The 27,771-nt window shown below is 47.4% G+C and overlaps 1 protein-coding gene across 1 annotated transcript; it reads right to left on the bottom strand.

Annotated features, from left to right (window-relative positions):
• Nucleotides 1-1,439: 1,439 nt before the first annotated feature.
• On the bottom strand, nt 1,440-7,716 carry LOC149362373 (beta-alanine transporter-like). Its single transcript, XM_089568280.1, has 2 exons — nt 7,552-7,716; nt 1,440-2,111 (listed from the first exon to the last, which is right to left on the bottom strand). The coding sequence occupies exons 1-2, from the start codon at nt 7,714-7,716 to the stop codon at nt 1,440-1,442; spliced, it is 837 nt and encodes a 278-aa protein (XP_089424406.1).
• Between the last annotated feature and the right edge of the window lie 20,055 nt (nt 7,717-27,771).

Here is a 27,771-nt window from a genome sequence, read left to right as displayed (position 1 = left end):
ACATTAAGAGCAACGAAATCATGCGCATATAGTCTTCAGCAATCATAAGCGCAAGAGCAGCCAGCTTCACATAAATACTGACAGCAAACTCTAAACGCGGGTCCACCATTGGTACTCCTTCCCGCCCCGCGACGAGGGCGACACATTCATGGAGCGAATCATAGCGAAGATATCGTGACAAAAAATCGTTGATAATTTTTGTTCCAGTAGCCGACAGATGAAAAATTTTATAGCAAGTCTCCCTGAAATTGTTCCGTGATGAGAACACAATAAACGAACAAGAAAGAATACGAAAGCACATTGCGCCGATGTTCAGTTCAAGCCACCTCCAGCGGTGTTGTGTTTTCGCTCTTTCTTACTCTTCGAAGCGGCCTTTTGCGGGGACCGCAAATCATCTTGCGAAGGGGATGCAGCCTTCTCCAAAGGTGATCGAACATCCTGCGAAGATGGCGAAACCTTGTTAAGTGGAGATCCAACATCTTGCGAAAGGGATGTAGCCTTCACCCCAGGTAGTCCAATGTTCTGTGAAGGCGATGCAATTTTGTGCTGTGCAGAGCCTGGCGAACTAGATTTTGAAGGTGATACGCTTTTTCTCATAAGCGAAACAAAGTTTTCAACAGCTGATCCAGTCTCTTGCGGCGGGGAAGGGGCTAACGCAGGGGACGCCGCCCCAGATGTCACTGCGCTTTCCGCTGCTGACGCAGCACGGCTTGCAGGCGTTCGCTTTGACTTCCGCTGCCTAACTGGCTTGCTTGACTGTGCCGTCTTCGCCGATGCTCGAAATGGATCGAGGAAAGCCTTCAGGGCCTCCATGCGCTGCCGTGCGTCCATCGTTCCTGGATCAGTGTATTTCTTTTGATGGGAGAATATCTCAGGAAGCCATTGAACCGCCATCGCGCTGAGCAAACTCAGTACCGTCATGAGAATATTCATAGCTAATAGCCGCTGGTGTCCGCCCAACGTGCCAATCAATGTGGCCACAAGGACTCCCCCGCGGCCGATGGAATAGGATATGCAGAATCCAACGCTTCTTATTGCAGTAGGGAACACTTCGCCTGCATAACAATAGTTGACGCACATAGCCGCAGTAGTGGCGCTTAAGACCATTAATGAGGATAATGGCATCGCGATACTCAGCTTCAGTTCGTAGGACACTGTCTTAAACGCGGCAGAAAGAGACAGCAGCGCCAGCACAACGGAGAGCGTGAATCTTTGGCCTCTTTTTTTTTAAGGCTGTAGTGGAGTGCGATGAGGAGTAGAATTTTGAACAGGTGTGCCGATAGTTCCCAGTGGGTTTCCAAACTGGTGTGGCCTATGCGTGAAGCATAGTAGGCAAAGTTCACACCAAACCAGGACAAAATTATAGACACGGCTCGACGGCGAAAGGAAGCCGCAAGGAAGATGCTTTCCGATCCACCTGTCCCAACTCCGGAGGATGTCTACCGCTTCTCAAGCTGTCGCCTGAGTGCTCTGAAGGAGGCTCTGGCCTTGGCTATATCTACTCCGTTGCACTTGGCCGCATGCACCACGGTGTTCTCAGCATGGTGAACTCTCCACGTGGCGAGCTGCCAGACGGGGGACTCCTCGAGGGAGTAGCACCAGGCCAGCACAATGGCCGTGGCAGCGACGAGGAGCGCGTGCGACAGCCTCCAGCTTGGACGGAGCGGCGACAGCAAGGAATAGAGCGCAGGCGGCACTGAGGTACCGACAATGTTGGCGAGAAGGATGTACAGCGCCCGGTGCTCGTTTCCCGTCACTTCGTAGAGGACGATAAAGTTCAACACGTTGGTCGAGCTGGCGGTAGCGGAGACGACAATCCTGGCCAACAGGAAGGCACCCAGGGAATTTGTCGAACTGGCCGCCATGCTGGCCAACAGCATGGTGGCGGCACTCTCCAGGATGACCGGCCTGCGCCCCACGCGGTCTGCCATTATACCTGCAACAGGCACGAGGGACAGCGGACCCATGAAGTACACGAAGGTGGAGATGGAGTACAGGCAGCTGTGTTCGCAAACGAGGTCCCACATGCTGACGACGCTGTCACTAACTTCCTTTGTGTCGTAGTCCCATCGGTCGCAGACAACTTCGTGGCGCTCCTCTTGGCTGTCGTCCTTAATAAAAAAGAAAAAAAGAATTGAGTCACAATAAATGGTAAGGGCAGAGCGGTACTGAGGGAGAATATAAAGTTATATTTAAATGATCACTTAACCTTAAACGTGAGCCACGATTGCGGTAAATCGAAAAGAAAGAGTTTGAAAATATAAGTATAGAATGTGACAGTACATTAAAAATATTTCTGGATGACATTAGAAGCGTGGAGCAGTACTGCGGAATTCAAGTATTTAGGTAACTAGTAAAAATGATATGTCGATATAAATAATATCAGTCATTTACCCGATATACCAGACGTTTTAATGAGCACTTTCAAAATTCCTAAAACTGACGGAGTTCGGATTTGAAATGCTTTCTTTTCAGGAAGGAGATGTCAGCATGAGTGGACTTCCGTTTGTGTATAACTTATACTAATTAGGTAATTAAGCCACTATGCATTAATAATCAGATTTAAGCTATTCCCTCTGCTAATTAGTGCCAATTTTGTGTGTTTAAAAAGTTAAATATCACAGGGCCTAACCAAGGAGGCTTCAAGGAGTGTAGAAATTATAGACGGATCAGCTTTCTCTCCTTTCCCTACAGGATATTTACTAAGGTAGTCGCGACGAGAATAAGGATAACCATAGACCTCAATACAGCAAATGATCAGGCAGGCTTTTGTAAAGGATGCTCGAGAAGAGACCATAATCACAATCAATTAGGCGACTGAGAAATGCACAGAATGTTACGAACCCCTACATATAGCGTTCACTGAGCACAAGAAAGCCTTTGACTCAGTGGAAACCTCAGAAGGCATTGCGGAATCAGAGTATAGAATAGTCATGTGAAAATACGGGAAGATCTGTATAGGGACTGCACAGCTATCGTAGTCTTTCATACAGTCAGTAATATAATTCCAATAAGGAAGGGTGTCAGGCAGTGTGGAGCGATCTCGCCAATGCTATTCACCACCTGTTTACAAATTGAGTTCCGAGGCCTGGATTGGAAGCAGCTGGGGATAGGAATTTTACGGAGAGTGGTTCATAGTTCATGGGGGTTTAACGTCCGAAAGCAACTTTGGCTACGAGGGACGCCGTAGTGAAAGGCTCCGGAAATTTCGACCACCTGGGGTCCTTCAACGTGCACTGACATCGCAGAGTACACGGGCCTCTGGAAATCCGCCTCCATCTAAAATCAGCCGCTGCGGCCGTGATCGAAGCCGCGTCCTTCGAGCCAGCAGCCATGCTCCGTAATCACTGAGCCATCGCGGCGGGTTACTTAATGGAGAATACGTAAGTAAATTACGAATCGCTTATGACGTTGCTTTCCTAAGTCAGTCAAGAGATGAGATACAAAGCATGATAATGAGTTACACAGGCAAAGCAAAACGGTCCGTACTAAAATTTACATGCAGACTACCAAAGTAATGTTCAACAGTCTCGCAAGGGAACACCAGTTCACAATTGGTAGCGAGGTGCTGGAAGTGGTAAGTGGTAAGTGGTAAGAGAACTGATGGAAAGTGGAGCATTTATAGAGGAAAGGGAATACTAATAGGGTATAGGCTGACAGACTGAACGACGCAACGACAGGGGATCTGTTAGCTGGGTGATCGAAGACGGAACGTTGGCTTTTTGTGCAAATTCGAATGCAATGCATGTAATGGTTCAATTTTGCACTGATTGAAAGACAGCGAAAAAAATAATGAAATAAATTTTTGAAAGTCAAGAAAATAAAAATGAATAGAAATAATAATAATCATATTAAAGAAATTATCATGGGAGTCGCTGCATTTCTAGAAGAAAATTTTCAACCCCACACCGCACACTCCTGTTGCTTCGCCCAAGCGTTGAAGCGCCAAAGGAAAGAACAACCGCAGTGGACACAGGCAGACCCAGGTGGTGAAACAGAATTTCTAATTGACGGATCGACTGTGCCGTTCTCTGGCTTGCTCCATTCTGCCGAGCCCTGCCCCACAAGCCCATTGTTGGCTTGGGCAGGCTCGTGTTTGTACAATGTCATTTTTCAAATAAATAATAATAATAATTATTATTATTATTAGGCACCTCCTCAAAGAAGAGAAGCGGCGGCAGAACAGCAGGTAGTGATCCATTGTCTCAGGCTCGGCACAAAATGGGCACAGTCGAGAAACCGCCAGAGCAGATCTGGGAAGGTAGAAATTTAGCAGAGGTACTCGGCATCGAAAACGCGTGAAAGAGACATCCAGTCTTCGCAAGCGCCAGTCTTTGTTACTCCAAGGATGCAGAAGATGCTGATATTCGGGAGATGAAGCAAGTGCCGAGCTTGAAAATTCCTGAAATAATGTGTAACTGCGGAAGCTCACGGCAGCTGTATATGCGCAGGTAGGCAGGATCGCAATTACTGGGCCGCAGAGAGCAGCCCTTGTTCAGGAATCGGCAACCTCACCGCGTCTTGATCATGCCTTTAAAATTAAAGATATCAGGTGTAAAACGAACTTCTTCAAGATGTCCTCCTTCCCCCAAACAATTCGAGAATGGAATAATCTCCCCCATGATATTGCTACCATTACCTCCACTGATGTTTTTTTTTTCCTCACTGCGAAATATGCATTATAATTAAGCCCTTGTTTCTTCAATGATTGTAAAAGTGTTACCTGTCTGCTTGTTTGATTGTAAATTCAGTTGCTTGCCTAGCTTCTCTTTATCTGCATTTCCTGCTTTTTCGACTGTGCTTGAGTCGTCTTCCCCCCCACTGTAATGCATCACGGCGCTGTGGGTACTGTAATAAATAATAAATAAATAAATAAACTGAATGCACATGTGCCCCTGTACCGAAAGCAACCCCACCGAAGTTAGATGGAGCGGGATCAGCTGCTTAAGGCGCAATACCCGAGACTCAGTGGGCGATGATAATGTACAGCAAATAGATAGAGAGTCCGGCAATACCATTACTTTTGAAACGGTTGGGTTTAATTTTCGTTAGGCTCAAATTACTGCTAATAATTCGGCCAGATTTATTGGAGTGAAGTCAGCAAGACGGAGAAAAAAGGCCCATCCCAATGTAGGTGAAAAAATTCCCACACCTGCCTTTTCACGATCCAGAGAGGCATCAATGAGAATATGAGAAGGAAAGGACCTTAGGTGGTCCTGCAACAAACCGTGGAGGAAAGGAAAGGGCTGCAGCTTTGCATTCGATGGGAAAATGTCATCAAATGCAATCTTGACTGAAGGACAGTAGTTATACATTGGATGGAGATCTGTCAAATGAATGTTTAAGGGATCAAGGATAGACTGCACGTAACATATCTACGGAGTATGCAGACTGGACCAGGTGGCACATGGCACCTCCTTTCGTTTTCTAAAAGCACGATTTGTTGTGAAGAAAAAACTGGCTTCAGCACGGCATGTCACGTGAAGGCAATTTAACCGCTGGTGCTTAAATGCAACAGAAAGGATTCCAAGAGAAGGCAAGCGTAGTAGGGGGCGGCAGAAAATAGTTGGCCGGATACTACACCTAATATTTACCCAATCTTTAGACACCGGAATCATTCCTGACGATTGGAAGATAGCCCAAATTGTTCCCATTTTCAAAACAGGTGATCGCGCATGCCCAGCTAACTATCGTCCAATATCCCTTACTAGCATATCTTCAAAACTTCTAGAGCACATTATATCATCAAGCTTAATGTCCCACCATGATTCAATTAATTTCTTTTATCCCCATCAGCATGGCTTCAGGAAATCATTTTCATGTGCAACCCAGCTGGCAGAGTTCACCCAAGACATCCTTAAGGCCATAGACGATAACCTCCAAATAGATGCAATCTTCTTAGACTTCTCGCGTACCTCACAACCATCTGCTTGCGAAACTTTCGATCCAGGGAATTCCTGCTAATCTGATATGCTGGCTCGAACATTTTCTAAAAGGACGCTCGCAGTTCACATCCGCCAATAACATCCAGTCACCCTTAACTGATGTAACATGTGGTGTCCCCCAAGGGGCCGGGTTATCACCATTACTCTTCTTAATATACATCAATGACCTGCCCTCTAATATTCAATGCAAATTGCGACTCTTTGCGGATGATTGTGTCATCTATAATGCATTAAGTAGCCCAACCGATAACCTCACTTTGCAACAGGACCTTGACATTATTGCATCATGGTGTGAAAAATGGCAGATGCCTTTAAATCTTACTAAGTGCAAATCGTTGTCCTTCACTCACAAACACACCTTGACGAATCACACTTACAGCATTTCATCAGTTCCTATAACCGTTGCAAAATCTTATAAATATCTAGGTGTAAATCTCACATCAACACTTTCTTGGGTCACCCACATTAGAACCATTTGCTCCGACACTTCACGCACACTTGGCTACCTGAGAAGAAATCTGAAATCTGCATCACCTAACATAAAACAACGCGCGTATGAAACATTTGTGCGGTCAAAATTAGAGTATGCATCATCGATCTGGCACCCATGGCAATCGTATCTCACCATCGAATTGGAATCAATCCAAAATCGTGCAGCTCGGTTCATAACTTCATGTTACTCAAGAGAAGCCAGTGTCACCGCCCTCAAGCAGTCCCTCCGTCTCTCAACACTAGAATCACGCCGCGTCGTTTCCCGCCTATGCTTACTTCATACATTTTATCATAACACAAGATCACGGCACGCTCTATTAACCGCCCCACTACGAACGTCCTTCCGGCTCAGTCACGGTAACCCGATAGCACGCATCAGTGGCCACACGTCTGCTTACAACAACTCATTTTTCCCCAACGCAATAGCACTATGGAATTCACTGCCTAACGACATCGCTGCATGCACTGATCACAAAACATTCCGCGAGAAAATAAAAATTCACCTCACATAGATCTTGATCACTTCTGCGCTCTTTGTAGCGAGTATTGCTTGACATATCTTTAATAAATGATGTATAACCTGCTGGGAAACCCTGATATGACTACAACCCCTTTTATGTTTGTTTGTATGTTTGTTCTTTTATTGTTATGCATGTTTCCATCATCGCCGTTGTAAACAAATATGCCCCCCCCCCCCCTTATGTAATGCCTTCGGGCCTTTAAGGGATCAATAAGTGAAATGAAATAAGGTCAAGAACTTTGCGGGGCTACTATTGCTGCAGCTGGCAAAGGAGAGGGGTATTGAAGAGACATGGGAGAGGCGTTTGGCGTGCAGCGCACATACTTAGGCTGATGATGATGATGATACATACGGCTCTAAAAATGAAAACTGCACGTAGATATTACGTGCCATAGGAGATAAGTTTCTAACAATTCGGTGTGCACAAGGAGGGGTGGGGGGGCAGAAGGCAAAAATACAGTGCCAGGACGGTTCCTCTGCGAAGGAAGTATCGAGCCAGACAGTAAGTACGGGCAAAGGAGGAAACCTCACTCACACAACTGATGTAGAGGAGGTAGAAATATTGAGACAAATGAAATGATCCATTCGGCTCACCGGGACTGGCGGGCTGTATACTGTGCACTTGCTGAAGCTTCCGTCGGCCAGCACAGGAATCGCCACGTTTTTCCCCTGTTGGATGGGCCAGTCGCTGAACTCCAACGGCGGCTGGCACCAGTGGTCCACGGGGCGGCCGATGAGCCGGTAGGCGAACGCGTGCATCAGAAGCACGATAACGGTGAGGGTGGTGCACAGCAACACTGACTGCTGAAACCATCCGTGTCCCAAGATGACGTAGACGTTCTACTGAATGAGGGCTCGTGAATCATAGCCGACGAAGCCCTCGAGAAGGCTAGAAGTTGGTAATTTGGGGCCCACGTCCGAACTCGCATCCTCTTTTGGGGGCATTGTCTTCTCTGGACGGATGCAGATGCCTTGGAAGTAGAAAAAGGCCTACCGATTCTGCCTCCGGGGTCAAGCTCCAGCGCAGCTTGCGTGTTATCACGAGCAGAAGCTTCCAGTAGCGAGGATTCAATACTTTGAAACCGCACTGACCAGTGGAACACCGCAGTGGACGACAACGAACGTCGAGGACTGTCAGCAGTGTGGCGCCTATGATTGGGTTCAGAGACTCTGCTAGAAAACCCAGCCGCTCAAGAGCTGCGAAGGGGCCGAGCGTATCAATGTTATCATCTTCTTCTACGGTGGTTTGGCTGTTTCGAATTTCCGCATGCATTGAAGGTCGAATAACGCTTTTATTTCTCGGCATTCATGACAAGTGTATGTTGATGGCAGATGTATCAGCATACTTCATATCAGAAATTTAGACAGCAAATCTCTGTTGTAAGTGGAAACGTATTTTTCATAGGATTAGAGGCAGTATAAGAACCGCAGCACACCGCACCCAGTAGCTGGCTGCTTTGTAAGTAATCTGTACATAGCTCGTTCTTCTACGTAAGAGCGTGTAACGAATTTAATGTTACAAAAAAAAAAGCGGTGCCTATTGGTTTGAGCATCCGCCTCCGTTGCGGGAGATTCGGGGATAGATTGCCAGCCGGTGATGCAGTAGGTGGAAGGCTTCCCCTGCTTAGGGGGGCCGAGTTAATGAAGCCGAGCCTCAGGGGTGACATGAAATTCACCAGAAAACCTGGTGTCGCCGTTATGAGCGAAAATCCCGAACATGGCAATTGCAGTTCAGTTCATGATTACAGCTGAGAGGTTGCTCGCGAAAAGCAACGTGAGTCGCACAAGCCGCACCGATGACAGCACCAGCCATTGCCGCGCATGGCGGGTTGGTTAGCAACTGCAACAGTGCACCAGGAGTTCTGTGAGGACTGCCCGGGATATATGATTATAATGCAGGGATATATGAATGTAAGGCTGAATCCGTATATATTGGCATTCACTCGTTATGGATAGTCAAACAACATCCTCCGTGACCAATGTATCGGAACAAAGGAACCTAATTTGTGTCTGGTCTAACAACGCATATCCACCGTGAATTTTTTTCAACGATAGAATATTTTTATTTTTTTAAAATCGTGGGAGATACCTCCTTGCGGTCTGTTGAGCTGGATTGTACCGCAACACAGACATTTTGTGCCTGAAATAGGTTAATAATTAGCCAAACATTTCAAATAACAAATAATTATTGTATTTTTCATTTCAGAGGACACGGTTATATTGCAAAATTGATTTCCTTCAAGAAACAAGCACAGCCTTGTTTTAAAACTTTCTTCATCGGCAATATGCATCGAAATATTTGCCGTCAAAAGCGGGAATTTGAAAGCTGGCTGAGTTGGCTTTTCCGCTTTGATGTTTGGAACGTGGCCTCTCTCTCATTTCATAGGTACCAAAAACAGGCGCAGTTGCTGATTTTTGTGATTTCAAAGAATTTAACTTTATTTCGACGGCTACTCCACAAGAAACGACGCCATTTTGTAATTAGGAAATCGGGATGCAAGAAGCGACATTTCGCATATTTTTTGCAAAGTACATTCTATTTTTGCTCTGTCATTTCTTTCCGGTGTAAACTGTGTTATATCTAGACAGCTCTTTGACCCCTTAGGCTTCCCCAAGAGATGTTCTTGGCGACCGCAGAGCATCAGCTACGTGCCGACAGTCAGAATTAAAAAGTACGAGGGAAATTCATGGTAACATCAATGACACTAAATTAAATGACAAAAGGCAAAATCTGTCAGTTGGCCTTCTACTAGTTTATGTCTGAACCGGAAAAAAAAATCATGAAAACTGTAATTCAAATATAGCTCAAGTAGGGACAACAAAAAAAGACACCACTGCTTGCAGACACAGTCCTTGAGACCAATTGGCGGAGGCAGTTATTCGTCATAGTTTGTGCGGTTAGGGCTGTGGTGCTGAACTGGGTAGCACAGAACGCTAAAGGGTGATGGTTAATTTCGGGAATCTCTTCAATGACTGGTGAATCGGCCTGGATTCTGTGCATAAGTAGTAGAGTGCCTTGAAATGCCAGTCGAAAAAACGTTTTTAACACTTCAGGTTTCAGCGTTGGTTGCACTCAGTTTGGAATTTCGCGATTCGTCTATACTGAAAACATTCTTTCCCTGGCGCTGTGCACGTTACCGCGGACTTTGTGTGATGGTTCGAATCGCAGCTCTACCAGTGCATGGACCTTACTGCGGACGTACTTGCGGACGCGCCTATCAGGTTTTTTTCTTGCACTGGTTGTAGAGTAGCAATCAATCCTTGAACGTCTCTAGTTTTTCCTCATCCTCTAAAGCGATTCTTGCACCGCTCTAAACGGGAGATTTGTACCTTGTAGTAAAAGGGCTTCACGGACACATTTCGATAAGACGACGGTAAAAAAAATAAGGAGTGCAATTAAGACTGCTCACATACTGCGAAAGCGAAAGTATGATTGTCTCATGCTGAGTTTATATGTCCTCGGTTAGAATCCTTGTGGCGAGCTTGCGGTTAACTTGACTAGCAGGTGTATGCTATGTGTAACGAGAAATCGTATATCACCCGGAACGCTGCACGACGAATGTTTGCGTCAGAACATTGATATTAGAGTCAGTAAAACTCGCCACATTCAGGTACTGCAGTATTGATGCTGTAAAAGAAAAGGTCAATCGGAGGCAATGGGGGGTAAGGAGGTGGTTACCCTAGTACTTGCTGTTGAGCATGCCATCGTTGCACTTGCCGCCTCGGTGGCCAGAGGATTGCTGTTGCGGCACCATTTTTTTAGACCATCTCCCGCTCTCAACGGCGACAGTCGCCGACACACTTTTGCCTAATGGAGCTCATAAGGTTTTTGCGTTAATCCCGACCTCTCATTGCTTCTTCCCAGGACCAGAAATTCCATACCTTCGCCATTTCTCGGAGTGCGGTTAGGTATTCTGAAGCTGAATCACAGGCTCCTGATGGCGATTCTAAACCCCATGTCGTTCTGCAATCAAATTCTTATGCCGCTGATGCTAGGACTGTCCAATAGGCGTCTGGCGCCGTATGCCCTGTCGTACTAGTCGATGTTGTCAATGACGATTCAGCCCCTCTCCGCGTCATATTTGCCGATTTTCATGAACAATAGGCGTCGTGGCGGCCGAGACAAGATGGCAGCGGTAAACAGGACTCAGGCCGTGATGATCCTAGGCGCATTAGCAAGTTTCCTTCATTTTGCAATTGAGCAGTTTTTTCTTTGAAAGTGAACGCCTAGCTTTACCTAAACACTTTGCATAGTCGGTGTAATACACAAAACAGGCTGCGAACTGCAGATCGTCGGCATCTGTCTGCAAACTTCTGCCGTGCAAGGGGAACGCACGCGATCGCCACCCTCCTCCAGGACGTTGTTAGCAACGTCAAGGTCGGCACCGCTGACTGTTCCTGCCCGGCTGAAAGGCGGAAATATGCAAGAAAGTCTCGCTTTTCCTGGTGCATTGTTAAGGTGAACAGGGCTTTGCGAAAACATTGGATAAAGTTGAAAGCGAAAATGGTCCGCGATGTTTTCACCTTCAACCATCGAGTGCTTAAATTTCAATTCAGCAGGCTCAAACCTTGTAGCATTTGCTCTCGCCATCACTTCAGTCTAACAAGAATCCGTATTTTTGTTTACATTCGTGAGAACACATGACGAGAGTGCTAAAGTGGCGTGTTGCGGAACAAATCGTAGCGCTCAAGTGCTATGTTAATGGCAATGTGTTCGTTTGTTGCTTCTATTTCTGTCCAGCTTAGCTTCAGCGCTTGCACTCGCCCGGAAACGCAGTAACTGCTGCAAAATTTCACTCCGTTAGCTGTGCAAAGGACCGCTTGAGCGCACGTCTACAAGCCAGCTCACGTCTGAAGCTGAAGCAGGCACCTGAAGCAGACACGCTGCCACGCCGCCATGAAGGCTCAGGGTTTGAGCATGAATAAAGGCGCATCTAGTGAATGCATGGGTTTCATAAATGAAATAAAATAAATAAATAAAAATAAAACATGAAAAATAAAAAATACAAACCGTGCACCAGGAAACGCTTTCGCCTTGCAGCACTTTAGAGAGCCAAAGTGCTCCCCCCCTGAATTTTATTTTGCTGACCGTGACACACGAGTGTTTGGGTGAAGGGCACCAATACGAAAATTTAAAGTGCAGAGCGGAAAAAGTAAAATGCCGGCGCGTTAATTGCAGCTTCGGTTACGGCGACGTAGAATTTGGCAAGCATTACGGTTTCATCAGGGCAGCAGTTACAGTCAGCAGACTCGACTTACACCTAAGTCATTCACTTCAAAGCAAAGAAAGCTAAAATGCACCGAATCCTTACCTGGAAGAAAGAAGTCGTCTCTTTCAAAATGCTGCGAAAGCACGACCATCATCAAAGAGACTGGTTGCCAATCCGCACTTTCTCTCCGCAAAGCTGCATTCTCTTCGGTCCACTAGCAATAGAATTATACCTCCATGCTTTTCCATCTCGTTAACGTAGAAAAATTGGGGCAGCACTGCTGCCGCGCTTGCTGCTGAGGAAAGGAAATAGCGCCGTAATTGTCTCACATCTTGGTGGACGCCATAATCATGTCATAAGGGAAGGGAGGAAGGTGGGACTGAAAGAGACGAAAGAGATGAGGAAGAGTTGCCGTAGTCGAGGGCTCAAGGTAATATCGACCACCTCGCAACCTTTAACGTACCCTGACATCGCACAGCATACGGCCGGCACAAGGGGAGAGAACACACACCAACAACACAGGCGCTACAGCGCCTGTGTTGTTGGTGTGTGTTCTCTCTCCTTGTGTCCGTCGTCCTGGTTTTGCGCTACTCTTACGTTATGGATCAATACCGACTTGCCCAAATTTCCACCCTGGTGAATCATACGGCCGGCATTGCTTTTCAATTCCAACGGGAACACCGAGAACCCGGGAACACCGGTTCAGTAGCCGGGCGCCGTATGCACTGAACATCCGCGTTCTATTTCCATTTTTGCACTATTTGAAATTTGGCTTTGTGTTGCTTCTCCTTATAAGTTCTCATAATATCTGTTGTTGCGTATTGCTTAGCAACCTTTAGACCGGCTCAAACTGAGACGCGTTAAAATGCGACCTCGCTCATTTTCATAATGACCCTCTTCAGGCGTGAAGAAATTCCGGTTATCAATAACCTTGTTTCTTGCCTTGAGTTCCGTGTGTGAGTGCTGCTTCTCCGGCGGCGTCCACTTCATAATCGGCTATCGACAGCGACGCATTTCCTCCAGCTGCGTCCTCTTTATAGTGAAAAAAATTTGGCTACATCTACTAGTTACATGCTCTGGAGGTGTTGCTTTCTCTGCATACGGTTCGAAACAGCAAGTATTTCTGGGACGATGCAGCCAAAATTAGTTGAGCCATAGCGGAGAAGGTAATTGTGTTTTGAGAAATCTAAAAACTTATTTGGCTATTACTTACTGCTGGCTGCGCCTTTATTTGTAATCAAGGACCTATCGGTAATACTTAAAAAGTTAACTTTAAGAAATTAGTTAATCACGCTACTAGTTGGCATGATTCGCATTTTTTTTATATCCGCCAGCGCAGGTAGTACTATTCCGGAAAAAAACTGCTGTTTACTTCAAAAACCCTATTTTTCAAAATTACGAGCGGCTTCTCTGAAACACGTGATATATGCTTTTTGACAAGGTTTACTTCTTCCAGCAAAGCAGCTAGTTTTCGGTATCAACACGGATTTGTTCACAAAGTTTTCCCGCTTGTTGTCCTGAACGGCATTCAGTCCTTCAAACGGCCTATGGTAAACCGGGTCCCTGCATAATATCATGCCGAAACCAAATGCAATATTTCAACTTTTCACGCTCAGCAGTAAAGAGCGATTAATGTACGGTTCGTTATTCTTAGCGTACGGTTCGTACGAAGTCATCGCTTTGCAGCCGTGTCTACCGCAGTTCCACATCGATTTCGAGCAACAGACTAGGAAGTTATAGCGCATATGAGGGCTCGTTTAAACCGGCATGAAGCATATGCACGGAAACACACGGGCAGCTAAATGTAACGCATTTCTGGGCATATGGGAGTTGTTCTAAACAATCTAACTTTGTCGTTACAAATTAGGCACAGCAGTACAACCAAAACTTGCAAGCAGCTCAGAAGAAATGAAGACGTTGTGTGGCGTAAACTACAAGCCGGAGTATTCCAAAAGCCCCCAGTTTTATAGCAAATGGAACAAGTAGGTTTTCACTCACTGGTATTGCGAGGGCATAGTGGACATGATGCATATAATGTGGACATGCACTAGCTTTGGAGAACCTGACATAACAAATCAGCCCTGGGAGGTACTGCTTCTCAAACAAGGAGAAAAAGGGACAGCGTGAACTCATCCGTCTTGCCGTGGCCGATGCTGAGATCCAGGAAATGCCGCTAGACGGCTCAGGAGGGGTACATGGCTGGGACCGAGCCTCGTCCACCTTTTGACGGGTGCTAAAAAATGTTATTTCTCTCTCTCTCTCTGCATTTGTCCTAATGCACGCGAACACGCGCACAGGCCACGCTACACTGAAAATGTTTTGTTTAGTTTTGATTACAGGGTTTTGCTTTCCACAGCGAATCAGGCTATGACGAGCGCCGTAGTGGAGGGCTCTGATCACCTACGGTTCCTTAACGTGCGCTGGCGTCGCAAAGCAGATGAGCAGCTTGCGTATCGCCTGCAGCGAAGCGCGGCAACCGCGCCCGGAATCGAACCTGCTTCCCACGTCTCAATAGTCGAGCACCCTAACCCTTCATTGAGCCTCCGCGGAGGGGCTAGCCCAGAAAAGATATGATATGCTAATGTAATCACTGTTTGGTGGTGTGCTCGATGATTAGTGAAGTAGGCCCAACTCTCCGAGTCCATTTGCGATTTCTAATTAATTTTAAGAGGGTGAGTAAAGGACCCCACTTGGTGGAAAAAAATGAAATTCAGCTATTATAGTCTCATATGCTGGTTACAATCCACTAACAACAACTGAAATTTTTATTTTTATTGAAAATGACTATTCTCGCTGTACACTTCGAAGGCGGAGATTGCTGTGGCAAAGCGCTAAGGGCGATAAGGACAACGGGAAGCATGTTTTTTTCACAAATGATAAATTGCGAATCGACAATGATACGTTTGTGTGGGACGATGTTAAAAATGCGCGAGTAAAAATTTCGTCCACATCTTCTTCACCGGTGAGCGCATGACAAAGCCCGAGGTCTGCACCACAGTACCTGAGACTGCTTAACATTAACGCAAGAAGTATTGTTAACAAGACTGCTGAACTTGAAAGTATACTGTTATTTCACGATCCCCATGTGACTGTAGTGACTGAAACGTGGCTTCACGAAGAGATAAGTGACCAGGATTTGGTTCCAGATTCTTATAGTATTTATAGGCGAGACAGGCCTTCCCGTGGCGGCGGCGTTGCCGTCGTTCTAAGTTCCGGTGTTCAAGCGTCTCTGCTAGAACAAGTCGTTGACCATGAAAGTCTTTGCCTACGAATAAACTACAATGGACACTCATTTATATTATTTGCAGTATACCGTCCGCCCTCTGCGTCCATAGATTTCCTGAACAAAATGCATGACCACCTTATTAAATATTGCAAAAGTAAAAGTTGCATAATAATAGCCGGAGACTTCAACCTACCTGACATTCTTTGGCCCGACATATCATCAAATTCTCTCCATGAAAGTATCCTCTCTGATATCATGCTGGCTTGTGACCTTACCCAAGCGGTTAATGTTCCAACCAGAGTGCAGGGAACATCATCATCTGTTTTAGACCTTATCTTTCATACCAGATCTCTCGATGATGTTAATGTTGCAGTTGAAGACGGAATATCAGATCATAAGCTTGTAGTTTTCACATACAGAATACACGCATCTAATAACTCGCCTACTCGAAACAGAAGCACAGTTAAAGATTTTAGTAGGGCTATCAATGAGTCAGTTCTTGATTACCTCGAAATGGCCTTAGAAAAATTCACGGGAAATGATGTCAATAATCTAAGGAATAAATTCAAATCTGCTTGCCATTTCTGTATTCAACACTTCATTCCGAGCAAAACTAAGAATGTGCGTCGTAAAAACCCATGGATCAGCCGCGAAATAATTTATTTATTACGCAGAATAAAAAGGCTCAGAAAGCTGACGAAGAACAACCCTGCGCTTCTAAACCTAAGACCTTTACTTGCAGAAAAACTTCGCTCTAGTAAGGAGTTTTATTATTCTTCCACATTACCGCAGTTCATCAAGAGCGACCCTGCCAAATTTTGGCGCCACCTTACCTCTGATACACGCAAATCCATCGATCACATCAAGACCGTCAAAAAGCTGTTCGCGACAAGCCGCAGATAGCCACAGAATTTAATCTTTTCTTTCAGTCAGTTATTTCAGATTCCCGCCCCCGACCCTCTTGTTTTCACGGCACGAGCAGTGTCAGCCCGGAATTTATATCCTATGAGGGCATCTTTTCTATGCTCTTAAATCTGAATCCTAAATCATCGAGCGGCCCTGATGGTATTGCAAACGCCTTCTTGCGCCGTTACGCTAAATCGCTTGCCCGGTTTCTTGTTGTCATTTTTCGTTTGTCTTTTTCTTGTGCCGATGTCCCGTCGGACTAAAGGCTCGCACGAGTCGTGCCTGTATTAAGCATGAAATGCTTTTAGCCCCCGTTGTCGGCAGTGTGGTGACGTCACGCCGAGACCGAGATCCACTCATCCGGGCATTGAAATCCACTCATCCGGGCATTGAAATCCACTCATCCGGGCACTGAATTCCAGTCATCCGGGCACCGTACGAGACAACGAGAATTAACGAGACTCTGTAAGCCCTCCTACGCGACCGGCATGCAAGCGCCGGTTGGTCTCCAAAGCAGTCACAAAAAATAACTACTGCCAGTGCCTTCTCAATGTTTATCAAGATATCAGTCGCTGTGCGTTTGAGAATGCACGGAATTATAATTTCCGATTTCTAATAACGCGTGCAAAAAGCACATAAATGCCACGATACACTTGGTTGTCGTACGTGATCTCTTAGGGGCTTCGCGCATCGAAGCAAAGCCGCGCAGGCGGACAGGGGCCCGGGGGAGAAGCGCTGCGTTCAAAGGGCAAGGCATCGCGCCGAACGGGTGGTGGCGTTCCTCCCTTCCTTTACGGTGCGGTTCGGGTGTCCACCGAGATGGCAGAGAATTACTCCACCATTTCCTTTCCTCAAAAAACCTTGCGTTCAAATGGCAAGGCATCGCGCTGAACGGGTGGTGGCTGTACGGTGCGGTTCGGGTGTCCACCGAGATGACATTAGGCCCGTAAACATTTCATGCTTACTCTACTCTCGGTTACGGGAGAGGCAGAGAATTTTTAAGAAAGGTGACCGCTCTCAGTTAACCACCTACCGACCGATATCTCTCATCAGCACTTCATGCAATCTCATGGAACATATCACTTCCAACTACGTCACTGATTTCCTCGATAGTAAAAACATACTCTCTCCTTTCCAGCACGGTTTCCGCAAAGGCCTGTCGACAACCACACAACTAGTTTCCACAATTCATTCGTTTTCCTCCGTTCTCGATAGTTCCGGTCAGATTGACGTTATATTCCTGGACTTCAGGAAGGCATTCGATAAGGTTACTCATTCCGGTCTGCTATTCAAACTTGACAAGCTGGGTTTACCACGAACTGTAGTATACTGGGTATCGTCATATCTGGATAAGCGCCAGCAATTTGTTGATTTCGAAGGGCACCATTCCGACGTCCTCTCTGTCAATTCTGGTGTCCCGCAGGGCAGCGTCCTAGGCCCTTTTCTTTTCTTAATTTATGTAAACGACTTAACCTCCGTCATACATGAAAGCGTCAGTATTCGATTATTTGCGGATGACTGCTTGCTCTTCAAGGCTGTTAAAAATAGCAATGAACAGGTTGTGCTTAATGAAAGTCGTAATGCTGTTTCCAGTTGGTGTGATCGCTGGGATATGAAACTGAATCCTGATAAACCTGTTTTCATGCGTATCACAAACAAAATGTCTCCTCTTGCTCACCAGTACACCATCAAGCAGATCCCCATAACTCAAACTGAGTGTTTTAAATATTTGGGCGTAACGATTACAGAGCACTTAGGCTGGTCCGCTCATGCTGACAATATCTGCTCCTCGGCGCGCCGCAAACTCGGCCAGTTAACGCACAGACTCAAATACTGCCCCTACCATGTAAAGCTTCTGGCCTACAACACACTGATCAAATCTAGATTGCACTACGCATGCGAGGTTTGGGATCCTTTCACTTAAAAAGAGATTAGAAAACTTGAACAGATTCAAAGATCAGCAGTTCGCTTCATATATAACCGGTACCGTCGACATGACTCCCCATATGAATTAATGAGAATCAACAACATCAAACCTTTAGACTACTGGAGAAAGCTAGCAAGAATTAAATTCCTCTTTAAACTCTACCATTCTCATTTCCGTCTTGACCCTTCATCTATCCCGTCTATATAGAAGCCACTTATAACGAAATCGCGGTTATAACGAAGGGATTTCAATTTCCCATTCCCATTTTTGCATTTTCAATACATTTTGGGTCCGGTTTTAACGAAGTAAATAAGAGCGCGTCAGCGGATATAACGAAGAGATTTAATACCAACCGAAAAATAATCTGCCAATCAACACATTTTTGCGTCCTTGAGGCGATTTTTTCCGCTAAAATAAGAGCAAAATTCGGCTGACAACGTCCTTTCGTGGCGTCGTCTGCTCTCCTACGGAGCGAAAGGTTGCTTCACTGCATCGCATGGCACGCCGGTCTCGTGTTGCGCCGTCCTTGAACGGCGTCACGGCGTAGAGCGGTAGAGCATGCCGTGCAGGGGAAAAATGTAAAAAGAACAGACACGATTTTTTATGCGAAGCATATTGCTAGAGCTACCACTCACGCCGTCGCCGTGGGTACAGTGTACTAGAATAGGGGCAGTGTGTGCAGGCGGCGGAGCGCGCCACGCACCGTCGTGAAGCCGGCAGCGTAGACAGGTCCCGGATGTATGTGGTGGCGCTGCAGTCGCACCGGCTGTACGGACGCGTTCTCCGTGTGTTGCGGCGGGTTGCAGCGTGCTTCTTGAGCTCCACCTTGCTTGTGAAGAAACGGGGTGTTTCGGCCGCACGGGCACTTCATGTTGAGCAACAGGAAACCGTAGCCAATGAACCACTGTGGTGGGTGAGCGCTGTTCAGAATTACCGCCTTCAGGAACGTGCATATCAACTGTGTTCCTAGTTTCCCTTACAAGCGTTGCAGATAAATGATAACTTTAGCCTATTTATGAACTTCGCACTGTTTCAGGGCTATCAACAAGCTGATCAAGATCATGACTTCTCGGTTCCCAGCCAAAGCCCTTCGTCCAGGATCCGAAAATGTGAAGACTCTGAAGGAATTCCTCGAGTTTTTGTCTCGCTGGGAATCACATGCAAAAGGAGTTGGCGGCTTCTTGAGCCAGTCGACGGCAGATGGGCTCCGTGTGACACTGTGCAGCACTTTGGCCTTGTTAGAGTATTTGGGGGGAGAGGGTTTTAAATACCTATTAACATCTCGACTAAGTCAAGATAAGTTGGAGAACTTCTTTGGTATTGTGAGGCAGTCGTGCGGATCCAACGACCACCCAACGCCATCTCAATTCTTGATTGTCGTCAACTGCCTGTCTTTCTATAACTTGGCAAAAGCAATGCAAACAGGCAACACTGAGGCCAATGAAGATTTGGTCTCGCTACTTCACTCACCTGATAAATCTGATATGGAAGGGAACGTTGCATCTCTTGATGAGTTAGTTGAAGCTGGAAATCTGACGGTGGTAGAACAAAGGCTAAACAGTACTCCAGCTGAGCACCGGGCTTACGTGGAGGAGAAGAGCGATGACCGCCTCGTTCATTACATGGCAGGGTATGTTGCGCGGAAATTTCTTACTCGCAACAAATGTGAGCACTGCCGCTCTCTTCTTTTGCAGAACTCAAATGTCAGCAGCAGAGTCTCAAAATTCACAGAAATTTGTGATAGGGGAGGCTTGCTGTATCCCTCCAAGTTGCTTTTTGAAGCAGTAAAGAAACTTGAGGGGATATTTACAATCTTCTTCAGCCAAGAGGAACTCTGCAGCGACAGCATAGTCGATGTCATGATTCTAGTGAAAGCCAAGTTTGGCTATGCCATAGGGTGCAAATTGCATGCTGATGATTTCACATCAGCAGTTGTGCGCTTTTATGTCTTAACAAGGCTGCACTTTTACGTTAAAGGTCTTAATCAGTCAAGAGAAGCACGACGAAAAAGGAAATTGCACTTGAAAGTTAGCCGTTGTTCTTAGCAGGCTTGTGCAACACATATGCTGACGCTCCTTTGCGTTTTTTTTATCTAAATACACGGCTTTTTTTGTGCATTCCAAAGCCAATTTTGTAAATATAATTCAAAAATGAATTAAGGAATTCATTTAAGCACATTAATTCCGCTGTAGGTCTCCGTTGTTTGGATTGGAATGTACTCGCTCTTTTTCTGTGTTTAATCCCTTTTACTTGGCCTCTTTCCTACCTGTTTTATTCCTTTCATTCAAATGTGTGATGTTGGTGTGTCTCAGACTCGTACATGAGCCTGACGTTGGGGAGCTCTTCATGACGTAAATAAAAGTCACGAATAAACTGTGCAAATCCAGTCATTGCGGGTAATTCGCGAAACCGGAGGATAGAACGAGGGACAAATGTTTACCATGTTTACCGCGAAAGAAGGTAAATACCAAGCAGGGAAGGCCTTTGGCTTTGGGCCGTGTACAGTTTTGTGTTTTCTACAACAGCGGCTGCATTTTTATGAGTGCGAACTGCGCAAGAAAATGCACCTGGAATCCGAGTTGCTTCAACTCAATCGAAGCCCTTTACTACGGTGCTACTTGAAGCGCGAGTGTTGCTTGCGGATATTAAACCCATTAATCAATGTTTTTTTTACGTTCGAATAACTTCTGGTTACGTTGTAGCGTGGCTCAACAGATTTAACGGCTTTACCCCACTATTTCGGTGTCTCCAAACCCTTTGCTGTCAGGTTTGTTAATAAATCCGTCTAATGAGCGTTGTGATGCGCTAAAGTACACATATAATTAATCTCTTATGTGAACGTCAGTTCCAAGCATGCATCTCCACATCCTCCGAGCATTTGCACGTCTGTTCGAGGCGGAGGATGATTACAACACTTCTAAAAACGCGCAGCGCCAGCGCTGCGCCGTTGGTTCCGTACAGCCCATGCTCCTGTAGCGCCATCTCGTGCTTTCTGCATGAAGCGCCTCAGCGGCAAGCGCTCCTGAACACACTGCCCCTATTCTAGTACACTGTACCGTGGGACCCCTAGCCGTGAAACCACGTGACACCGTGACGTCACACCACGTGACACTGTGACGTCACACCACGTGACATCGGATGAAAGAGCCGGCCTCCACCTCGCGCCGTCGCCGTAGGACCCCTAGCCGTCACGCCACGTGACACCGTGACGTCACACCACGTGACATCGGATGAGAGAGCCGGCCTCCACCTTGCGCCGTCGCCGTGGGACCCCTAGCCGTCACACCACGTGACACCGTGACGTTACACCACGTGACACCGTGACGTCACACCACGTGACATCGGATGAGAGAGCCGGCCTCCACCTCGCGCCGTCGCCGTGGGATGTTCGCATTCCCAAGGCTTAGCCAAGCTGAGCCTCAGCAATTTTTTTTTTCGATGACGTCGCAGAGAGCGGCCGTCTTGGCCAATCGCGGTTCTCTATTTCTCCCAGGCAGTCGGCGCCACGGCTGGACTGCAGTCTGCAGGAGGTGTGGCAGCGCGCGCTTTGTTTTATGTCGGTGCCGCTGTGCGCACGGCAGGGAGAAAGCGCGGCAGCATTGTGCATGTTGGAAGCGTGGCTCATTTTTATCGTTATCGCGGATCCTGAAGTCCGCACTCGTCGCAATCCTGAAGTCCGCACTCGCGAAACGTGTTCAGGGGACGCTGGACGATTTCTTTCAGCGGCAATAAAGCGGTATGCCGATGTTTGCATTTTTTTTCGTAGTCCGCATATTACGAAATAGCGGATATAGCGAAGTGATTGCCGATTCCCACCGACTTCGTTATAACCGGGCTAGACTGTATATGAAACCTTCAACAACTAGAGTAACAAGGCATTGTCATCCGCATAAATTATCTCCTTTGTTTGCCCGCACCAATAAATTTAAATATTCTTTCTTTCCTCGAACTATAGAAGATTGGAACAACCTACCCCCTCATGTGTTTGTATCCGAAAATGTGCTTTCGGCCATTGAACAAGTACTTGACCGTTAAATATTGTCTGTTGTTTGTTGCGGCTGGTTTTATTTTCATGCTCCGTATTTACTACATCCCTTCCACTGAATTCTGCTGTTGGCGTCGTCTTCTGCTAGTCGTCGGAGTTCTCTGTATGTTTATCCCACTCCTGCTTGGGCCTTAACAGCCTGCAGTATTGTATAAATAAATAATAAATAAATAAACTCACCTCCGTGGTAACCGAAGACTCGTTCTCAGTAAGCTTAGTTTCTCTAAATCCGTAAGCAATCTGAAAATATGCCGCATTTTATCGCAAAATCTTGCGGCGAAGACATTTTTAAACAAAGGAAAAAACTTCGTGCGCCTTTCATTTCTCGCTAACGTGAGACACTATGGAGCGGGAAAGACGAAAGGTGCTAAAGCGATAGGCCTCGCTTCGACCTCCGCGGCCATGTTGCCCGAAAGTGCAATGGCTTTGAGGAGCACGATATTTTGGCAAAATAGCGTTAGCCGTTAACGTTAACCTAAGCCGCAAGGCGTGCCTTTTTTTCTGCGCATGTGCATTCTGACATCCCACACTTCTTTAAGGCCACAAGGCTGGGTTACCCTTTCCTAAAACTGTAGTGTTTTCAAGCTTTATTCGCGCAGAACAGATTAAGCAATCAGTATATGGTATAGACGGGGCTGATAGACTGGTTTCTTACAAGATAAAGTGATCTAGGGAAGGGGAGTCTGCGGGAGCTCAGTAAACGTTTCGCAAGAAGTGTCCCGATGAAGGCGAAGGCAAATCCTTTTGTCGAAACGTTGATGAACCCCTTCGAAGCTCGTCCCTCTTTTGTTCATATTTTATTGTAAATACGGAGTTTGTTGTTTAAAATGTGCTATAAAGAGGCCTTTGCAATGTGCAGTCCTGCTTGCTATTGTACACGTTCTCAAAGTCATGCCAGCGGTAATCTGGGGCTTGATAACTTCATTGATTCAATTCTACTCTCCCACTGCATCTCTGTCCTGTTCGCCCCGGTTTTGTCGTAAGCAGTGACTCTATAATATGCCTGTTAAGCCTGACGACATAAGGGCTCGTAAAATATCGATGCATACGACAAGACGCGGCACCTGTCATCATGCCCTCTCCTATGGCACGTTCACACTTGTGCATTCAGCGTCGTGATCGAGCGAAATCCGCAGCCAAGGCCGAGATTGCGCTAAAGAAAACAAGCCGAAGGTGGGTTCGGTCTGCAACCAATATCTGCTATCAGAAATAAAAAATGTTTTTCATGAAACGAAAGGCACAGTGACTGTCTCCCTCCTCTTTGGACAACTCAAACACACCTTCAGAGGAGGAAAGAAGGCGGTAGTGAAAGAAAGAAAGAAAGAAAGAAGGGAAGAAAGGAAGAAATAACGTAGGAAAGAAATAAAGAAAGAGAGAGAAAGAAAGGAAGAGAGATAGAAAGCAACAGAGAAACAAATAAAGAAAGCAAGGAAAAGAGAAGAAGGAAAGAGAGAGAGAGAAAGGAAAGGAAAGAAAGAGACAGAGAGAGAGAGGAAGAAAGAAAGAAAGACAGAAGAAAGAAAGGGGAAAGAAAGAGACAGAGAAAATATGAAAGAGGAAGTGGGAAAGAAAGGGAAAGAAAGAAGGAATGGAAGAAAGAAAAAGAAAGAAAGAAAGGAAGAGAGAAAGAAAGGAAGAAAATAAGATAGAACTAGAAGAGCGAGAGAAAGAAGGAAAGAATGAAAGGAATAAAGAAAGAAGGAAAGAAAATAAACAACAAAGAAAGAAAAAAGGGAAGAAAGGAAAAAAAGACAGACACAGAAAGGAAGAAAGAAATTAGGAAAGAAAGAAACAAAGGAAGAAAGAAAGAGAGAAGGAAAGAGAGAAATAAATAAATAAATAAAGAAAGGAAGAAAGAGAGAGATAGAAAGAAAGAAAGGAAGGAAGGAAGGAAGGAAGAAAGAGAGAAGGAAAGAAAGGAAAGAGAAAGAAACACACAAAGAAAGAAATGGAGGAAGAGGTGCCGTAGTGGAGGACTCCGGAATAATTTCCAACACATGTGCCTAGTAGGCGCATTCTTCAGATGGGAGCTGCGTCTCGGGTCGGTAGGTAGGGTCGGCCAGGGCTACGCTTCCTCTTCATTGTGCCGTGTGGTCAGGGCGGGGGACAGGGCGGGAGAGCAACAGCGGGGTCGGTTCGAGCCTGAAAGGCGTGGGCAAGCCGGGCGACGTAGGCCAGGAACTCACGACTGACGACCACGGTTGACACAGGACACCGAAGCTGCAGGATCAGGATGCCGATGATTCTCCAGCACATCACACCATGACGGCAAGCCGAAGAATAAGACGAGTTGACTGTTGGCAATAACATGATTTAATGCCAAGCGCTCCATCTTTGTTCTTTTTATTGTCTTAGTGACATGGCACATACCCACGGCGTGGAATAGGCCAGGAGTAATTTCTTGATGGTCCGTTGAGTTCTCCGGTAGGGCTCGGACCATTCCAATCGTTGATGATTCGGCGATCAATAAGCAAGATGGTCACTTGCAGGTCAAAGGAAGATTTATATTTACACGTATGTACAAGGCCAAACTGAGTTACAGAAGCAAAGTTACAATCGCGCTACAACTTAATGGGAAATCCTCACACAGAGAAAGCTCTCTACCTGACCTTACTTATCGACCGGAGGGTTCCCGTTAAAGCCTAGATACTTCTAGAAGCACGTGCCAAGCACGAAACTTCCCCACAGTGCCATCCAGTGCTGCTGCTTGCATATTTATAGGCTTCACAATAAAGAAGTTAGGGCGGTCATGTTACAAGGCCAGCCCTAGACTTCGCCAACCAATGAAATTGGAGCCGATCGTGGTGGTGAAACAGGAAGACAACTCCCGGAGCTGAAGTTACAGGACACAGAGGGCTACGAGAAATAGGGCCTCGGCTTTATCCGCCCAGGAGGCCTTGACGCCGTTCTCGGACGGGATGGCGGTTACGGGCGCTCAGTGAGGCAGCTGGAGGACGCCCCAGCCGCTGCAAAGGAGGAGCAAGGTCGGGGTGGTCTCACTCGGGCTGTAAGTGTGATGCCGTAACAAAGATGATGACGGATGGGATGCGGGAGCAAGGGAAGAGGACTACAAGGAAGTAGCAGAATAAACCAATGCGTTCGAACGAACGGCCACGTCTCCTTGTTCTCTTTCAATGTGGCGCAGTAGGCGAACGTCGGACCCGAACCGGACCTCGCCGATCCGCTCCTTCTCCGTAGCGGCTAGGAAGTTCTTCGGCCGGCCCGCTCACCGCTCGCGGCTACTACCCCGTCCGACAACGGCGTCCCCGCCTCCTTGGCGGGTTAGGCCCAAGCCCTCCTACCCGAGGCCCTCTCCACCCTCAGGGAATTGACCTCTGCGCTTGGTCGTACCTCTAGGTCCTCCGGCGGGCGAGCATCGCCAGTCCTGCTTCCAGAGTTTAATGGCTTTTGCGACGATCCCACAGCATTGGTGCAAGCTGTCGATGCTGTCGCCCGCCGGCGTTCCGCATGGTCCTCTGCCATCATGCTCACCTTCGCGGAAGACCATCACCGCGGTGCAGCCGGCGCCTGGCACCAGCATGCAGGTCGCCACTACCATACTTGGCCGGCCTGGACCGCTGCCCTTCCGGCCGCCTTTACCCCCTGGCCAGTGCGTACGACATGAAATTCTCGAAGATGCGCTCGCGAAACGAGGCTCCTCATGAAGTCGTCGCCATGTATATTTACGAGAAGTTGCGTCTTCTTGAGCCCGTAATATGGAGTGGCCCGCGCTCGCCGCGAAGCAGTATATCGTTGACGGACTCTACTGTGCCACCCACGCTTCGATTATGACCACTGTGCATACTGACAGCCTCTCCACATTTGTCCAGCGGCTGCCGCCTTGCATGACACCGCGAGTCGTCGCGGGCTCTTCGCTGCCGCCGGGACGTCTGCCGCGCCACCCCCGCAGCGCTGAGGTTGGTTTTCGTGCTGTCGACATGGCCACATTTCCAAGGAATGTCATCACGCCGCCCGCCCGCCCGCCCGCGCATGCATTTCCAGAACCATCCCCTTCCGTTCCTGCCGGTGCATGTCGAGGGCATCGGAGAGTGGACCACCCTCGCCGACACTGTTGCTGAGCGTACAGCCTTGCTTCAATGTCATCCACCTTTCCCTCTAAACTCTTGGTCCTCGTCTCGACATCAAGGCTTGGGTGGCAGCGCCGTTCCGGTTCGTGCAGTGGATCTATGCATCCGCACTGAGGCTGGCTGCAAGGTCCTGACGGCTGTCTCGGTGTTTGCGGATTTCCCTGGTGACCTCATCTTCGGTGCAGACAACCACATGTCCGGGGACATGGCCCTCACCATGGCCCTCACGTGGCCCTTACCACCCCTAGCCATCCGGTGGACGAGCATTCGAAATGTGACCTTCTTGGCGCTGAGACCTTGCCTGCCCTGCTGCACGGCACTGTGCCATTACCGCTTAGAGTAGTGCCCAGCTTCCTGCAACTTCATTGGTTATCCACCACTTACCAACCGACAGTCACCTGCCCATCACTGTCGCGCTGCGGCGCTAGCCGAACGCGAGCGAAGGGTTATCGCTAAACACGTACGCGATATGTTGGCTGCTGGCTTCGTAAGACCCTCTGTAAAGACGAAGACGAACATTCTGTTTAGCGGCGGCATTGCGATCGCTGCGCGTGGTGTGTGTTCGCCTTGGCCGACCACAGACTGTTGCGGCCTTGCTCCTGAGGTCCCAGTGCCTTCTAAACCCCCATCTTACATTTGGTGGAGGTGCGGGTAACGATAACGGCTGTGGAGCTCCGTAACCGCAATCTTCCGACGCCTGTGATGCCTGTGGACACCCAAAATCAAGCCGTGCAAGCAGGTCCACCGACTGTCATCTGTGCCGGCTCCCTTCGCCAGCGGGACCCGGCTATCTTCAGCGGAACAGATGAACATGACGTGGGTGATTGGCTCGCATCTTACGAACGGATGAGCCTGTATAAGAAATGGGATGACGAGACCAAGCTGTACAATGTCATTTTTTATCTTACCGGCGTCGCCAACTTATCGTATCGCAACCATGAAGGGCACGTTGGAACTTGGTCGGCCTTCATGACGAAGTTCTCTGAAGTCTTTGGTCACCCGGCTGTCAGACAACTCCGCACCGAACAGGGCTTGCGTGAACGGTCGCTGCAGGTCGGCGAAAGCTTCACTAGCTATATAGAAGACGTAATCGCCCTCTGCAACAGAGTGAAGGTCGCCATGCCGGAAGCTGACAAGATAAAACAGATCTGGAAAGGCATTGATGATGACGCCTTTCAAATGCAGCTGGCGCGGGACTTGCGCACCGTTTCGGAAGTCACCACGCTGTGCCAGAGCTTCGAAGAGCTGCGTAAGCAGAGGTTCCTGACTCGTCAGCACTCAGCTCAGGCAGAATCACTTGCCGGACTGACACCCGCAGCTGATAACTCCTCCCTGTTAGAGCAAGTTAAAGATTTTGTGCGTGAGGAGGTGGCGCGTCAGCTTTCGCTTTTGTCTAGTCGTCCAGGGTCGCC

The sequence above is a fragment of the Amblyomma mixtum genome, chromosome 2 (assembly GCF_055824585.1).
Source record: "Amblyomma mixtum isolate Tamu chromosome 2, ASM5582458v1, whole genome shotgun sequence".
Classification (NCBI taxonomy): domain Eukaryota; kingdom Metazoa; phylum Arthropoda; class Arachnida; order Ixodida; family Ixodidae; genus Amblyomma; species Amblyomma mixtum.
Note: the sequence above shows the minus strand (reverse complement) of the source record. Positions and strands in the feature narration are given on the sequence as shown.